This window comes from Calliphora vicina, chromosome 2 (assembly GCF_958450345.1).
Source record: "Calliphora vicina chromosome 2, idCalVici1.1, whole genome shotgun sequence".
Taxonomy (NCBI): domain Eukaryota; kingdom Metazoa; phylum Arthropoda; class Insecta; order Diptera; family Calliphoridae; genus Calliphora; species Calliphora vicina.
In genome coordinates, this window is record NC_088781.1 from 24608348 (window position 1) to 24614190 (window position 5843).

The window sequence follows — 5843 nt, forward strand, 5'->3', positions numbered from 1 at the left end:
CGTCCTTGGGACAATAGAAGAGCTTGTACCAAATTTTGTCGAATTATCTTTCAAATTGCGAATTGTAGTTTGATTACAAGGTATACATGGAAGGACGGACATAAATCGATTGAGAAAGTGATCCTGAGCAGATTGGAATATTTTGGCATGTTACAAACATCAGCACTTAAAAATTCATATACAACTCGATTGAAGGTGGCTTAATTAATTCTTAATTATTATTTTTTAAATTATATGCATTTTTAAGTATTTTATCTCGAAAACGGAAAAAAGGATGATACATTTTGTTTTCAACTCGGTAATCTAAGAAGAATTATCATAATTTCACTTAAATTTTACGGAATATTGAAGTAAAAGGGTATTAAAAGTAGAATTGAAAGGGTATTACTTCTATTTTTAAAATTAATTTATAATCATAGAAAGAAACTTCATAAAAATCTCTAATTATAAGCATGCGCATTTTTGTCTTCTCTCATTTGGTTTAGCAGAAACAGGACTTTAAATTTGTATATATAATAGTAAATATCTCCATTACTAAATAATTTATCTGAATAATGTAGGTATCATTGAAAAGTGTTACAAAATACCTTTCATCTGATATATAATATGGGAAATTTCTGTTAGTTTTGGTGTAAATAATTATTTTCCATTCAGAACACTAATTCAAATATTTACCGTTACAAAAAACTAGAGATAATAAAATGCTATCAATCTGGCAACTTTATACTATTCCTCCGACTCATCTTGAGCGGCTCACATGCTCACGCCTGTGTATTTCATATGGCTGAAAGACCCCCAAATCTGGCTCATAAAAAATCAATATAAAAAAAATGGTTTTGCTCATGTGAGCCGCACACGTCAGCCGCGGTGTTGCCATCATTGAGAACTTTGGGTTAAAAACCGCTGTCAGGCAACGAGGTGTTGCCACTGTGGTTATGTTAGCGATTTTGAAAAAAAAAACGCTATAACAAACTGAACACAGCCAAGCATGAGTCAGCTGTGCAAGAAAAAAAGAATGTAACAAAAAAGCCGCAGAATTGTTAGAAAATCAGTGAAAGTAATAAATATTTTTTATTTTAAAAAGATAAAACAGCAACTACAGACGTGTGTTGTTGGAAAATTAATTAATTGAAAGGTAACTTAAAAGTTTCAATTGAAAGTATTAAAGCAAATACATAAACACACAAGCGCAATGAGTGATAGTTCAGATGAGGAGTGGGCTGCTGAGTGGATACCATACAGCCAAAGAAATGAATGGGCTGATATTTCACCAATAGCCCAGGACGATGGAGAAAATCCGGTAGTCGCTATAGCCTATAGCGCAAAGTGTAAGTATTATTATCTTTGACTTCATAATTATATTTTTTTACCATATTTATCATCTTGTGGCTGTTTGTATTTAGTTCGCGAAGTCTTTGATTATTTCCGTGCCATATTGGCGCGTCAGGAAAAGTCCGCCCGAGCTTTGGATTTAACCACCGATGCTTTACGTCTGAACCCAGCCAACTATACCGTATGGCAATATCGTCGCGATATCTTAAGGGCTCTGGGCAGTGACTTGAACGAGGAACTCAATTATATAGAAGATGTTATTACAGAAAATGCCAAGAACTACCAGGTATGGCATCATCGTCGTGTTATTGTTGAAATGATGAATGATCCTTCGAAGGAATTGGAACTTACGGAGATGGCTTTACGTACCGACGCTAAAAATTATCATGCCTGGCAGCATCGTCAATGGGCTATAAAAACGTACAAGTAAGTACAAGGTTTTATTAATAATGTTTTTGTTTTTTTAATGTTGATTTAACTACCAATTATTTATGATGATAACTGAGATAGTGAATCACTTAAACAAAAAAGCATTTTAATTATCATTGACTAAAGACATAAACATCTCGTGAATCAAAAAAAAAAAAAAGTTGAAAATTTAAATATGTAACAATTTAAATAACTAAAAGTTCTACGTGAGATAAAAATGATATTTGTTGTAAACATTTTATATTTACTTAGCATATATGTATACCATTTAATGTTTTAAATGAGCAAATTTATTAGGCAATTTGCGGGGTTTTTCCTAAACAAAAATTTCTATATAATAAGTGAAGATCTATGAAAATTTTGGTTGCTGGACAAAAATAGTTTTGGTATAAAGCGAACAAAATTAACAAGTAAGTTGTACACTTTTTAATTAAGTTAGTTTGTAACACTGATTATAGTAAAATAGAACAGATATTTGAAAAAAATCTAGAAAATATGGCAAACCAAAAATTGTGTTGGTTGGTTTTGATTTTTTAAATTGTTTTAAAAGAACTATTATTGCAGCTGATTAGTTCATTAAATAATTGTAAGAAAATATAAATTTTCCTTTATTTCCATAACATGCTTATTAAAGAATCACATATCGATGGCTTAATATAGAAAGGTCGTATCTAGTTTTTTTTTTTCAAAATCGGGTTTTTTACATATTCTGGTAGACAAAACTCAAATAGACCTCCCTTAAAAAATTCAGTTTCCTATGTTGACGAATAACAAATTTACAGTAATTATAAAAAAGCTAACTCATTTAATAAATCGTTTGAAAGAAACTCCCCTAACTCATTTAAAGTGGAATGCATATTTTTTGGTCTATATTAAAACAAACAACTCTTCTAAAAATATTTTTTTGATATATTACAATTGATATTGTTTTATTTTCAATTTCACTTTCTGATATTATTGAGTTTTTTTCTTCTCTTGTAAAGTAACTAATGGCGTTTTCTTTTCTGGCATAAATGATGCCTTTATTCCGCCTTTTACCCTTTTCTGTGTTCTTTTCTAAAAAAATGTACTTTGGTAAGGGTATAACGTGTTCTTTTCAAATAATGTTGCCCTAAAACCCCGAAGATATGCAACAAGTTTCACCCTCAATTTTATCAAAGGGTTAGAAATTCAGCACTTTTTAAACACCAAAATGTATAGTTTTAAAACATTTAGAAGGTACATAAAAGAAAATTGCATAAATGGTAATGGTTTTTGTTCTATTGTGATCGTTAAAAATGTAAAACATTATGAGGGTATGGGTAATCTTTAATAAATGGTACAAAGTGTATATGTTTTTTGATCAGTGTGCTGTTAATTTGATTCTGAAAATTCTATTTTATGCTGGGTATACACGATACTATTTTTCGTACTAATCGTAGTATGAGTTGAAGTACGATTTTGTGATAGACGTTACTACAAATCGTACTATTTCCTTTGAAAAAAATGACAAGTAATAAAAATATCACAAAAATCAAAAATTTTTGATTTTCATACTTCGTTAGTACGACAACATGATACACGTTACTAATTTCATACTTATACGATTTATCGTACGACTTATCGTAACGTGTATACCTAGCATTAAATTGGTTTTCACAGAAATTTTTTTTTTCTAAAAAAAGTAGACGTTTTAATAATATGTAGCTTAAATATTTTTTCTAAAGATGTAGTTTTTTTACAGAGAATGTTGTCTATAGTCTTTTACTAAAGACGTAGTCTTTTTACCAAAGACGTAGCGTTTCTACTAAAGACGTAGTCTTTCTACAAAATAAGTTGTCTTTCTACAGAAGACGTAGGCTTTTTACTAATGTCCTAGTAGTGAATGGTATGAAAAGCTAATAAACGATTTTCGACTTTTTGATCAACCATTTTCATTTCGATTTTTACAGTCGATTAATCGAACCCAATAATCGATTTTTTAATAATCGACCTGCATTTTTGGGAACTATAGCAAATGACCCATATACGCTATAATTACGGATTAAAATCATATTTTGGAAGAGTATTATAACTCCTTTATGTTGAGGTGTTCATTTTATAACCGTAACGGAAAACATTTGACAACAATTTTATGGAAAAAATTTCATAGCATTTTTATAAAAATTTGTTAAGGTTGAACAAATTTCGCATTAAAAAATGAGGTGCTCCGTGAATATTTTCCAATGTCAGCTGAAGATTAATAAATTGCAAATTTTTATGAAAAACGTAGTAATTCTACTAAGTACGTAGTATTTCTACTAAATACGTAGTATTTCTAATAAAGACGTAGTCATTCTGCTAAATACGTAGTCGTTTTGCTCAATTTAAATTTTTGGTTATCGTTTTTCGTAACGATATACCTCCATTTTGTATGAGAACTGTCAGTATATCGTTTTTTTTGAAAACATAGTCTTTTTTGCTAAAGGCGTGGTATTTTCACAGAAGGACAGAGAATTTTTTCTTTTCTTTTTAATAAATTTGAGCAGTAGTTTTGTAAGTTTTTTAAAATATCAATCCAAATTAGTTTAATAAGATGTTAATGGAAATTATTCGGCTTTATTAATTTAGATTCTTTAGACATTAGAACATTGGATACAGTGCGAACCAATAAAAATAAATTAGGAATTTTAAATTTAAATTATAAAGTTTAGAATGCAGAAAATTTTCAAAACTTTAAAATGTCATACACATAATCATCATTCAACAATCTCATAATATTGGACTTGGACTCAAAATTTGCACCGATTCTCAAGAACAAAAAAAAAAAAAAACAAAACTAAAAAACTAACACCTTTAATTACTCTTCCAGCCTGTACGATGATGAATTAGCCTTCGTTGACCGTCTTATATCCGAAGATATACGCAATAATTCAGCCTGGAATCAGCGTTTCTTTGTACTTAAACATCTTGGCTTTACAGACGAAAGAATACAAAGTGATTTACAATACGCTATGAATCGTATACGTGTTGTTAAGAACAATGAAAGTGCCTGGAATTATCTGAAAGGTCTTTTAAGGCAAAGTGAATGCGGCTCCCTAAATCATTTTCCTGAAGTGATTGCATTTTGTGAAGAACTTTATAATAGTAATTCCAGGTCACCCTACCTATTAGCATTTTTAATCGACGCCTACATGGAGAAATGTTTGAAAAGCAGCGAGTTGGGCGAAAAGGAAACAATGTCACGTAAGGTGTACAATCTGTGCGATGATATGTCAAAGAAACATGATGTTATCAGACGTAAATATTGGCAATATGTGGCAGATGAATTGAAAACTAAAATGGATTCGAAACATCTTTAATTGTATGGTATTTGTCGGTGTATAAAGTTTTTTTAAATTTAAATAATTTTTTAAAGAAGAAGATTTACTTAAAAAAGTTAACTTTAGTTTTAAGATACTCCTCTCCTTTAATCTTTTTCAACATTGTATATCTAAATGTTTAATATTTTTTTTAGGAATATGTGCAGATATTGTCGTATTTTTTAAATAAACTTCTAATTTACTATTTACAAAATGATTATATTGTTGTTATTCCTTTTTTTTTTGTATAAGTTGGTGTTGAAAATGTTTTCTTATGTTTTTTTTAGTTTATTTAATTTTGTTGAGAAATATGTATGTATGTTCTGTGTATACTGATGTTTTATCAGTTTAGTTAATTAAAATTACGTCTTCTTTGTCAGAATTTTAGTTGTTATCTATAACATTTGAAAAAGATAACAATGTTGTAGTGGCAGTTGCAATGCAGTCGATTAAAAAATAATTTATTATTTAATTACATTGAAGTTGTTTAAAAAGCTGTGAATAGTAAGAATTATGTCATTCATTGTTTTAATGACTGTTTGTTTTTTATGCTGAATCAATTTGAAGGTCTGAGAATTTCGGCTAAAACAATCAATTCTGTACTATTTTTAGAATACAACCGTGTGCTTCGTTTCATAATTCTCTTGTGGAGTTCTCAATTGACCACTCAACTTCCTTATATTGAAGTTAGCATGGTCCTTTCGAAAATCTCGTATGGAATTTGTGATTGATAATGGTGTTGTGGTCCATTACTAGTATGAT

General features: G+C 29.5%; 1 protein-coding gene across 1 annotated transcript; it reads left to right on the top strand.

Moving 5' to 3' along the window:
• The first annotated feature begins 1064 nt into the window (after positions 1-1064).
• Positions 1065-5298, top strand: Fnta (farnesyl transferase alpha). The gene is made up of 3 exons (XM_065501669.1): positions 1065-1328; positions 1404-1758; positions 4592-5298. The coding sequence occupies exons 1-3, from the start codon at positions 1193-1195 to the stop codon at positions 5079-5081; spliced, it is 981 nt and encodes a 326-aa protein (XP_065357741.1). The 5' UTR covers positions 1065-1192; the 3' UTR covers positions 5082-5298.
• Positions 5299-5843: the final 545 nt, after the last annotated feature.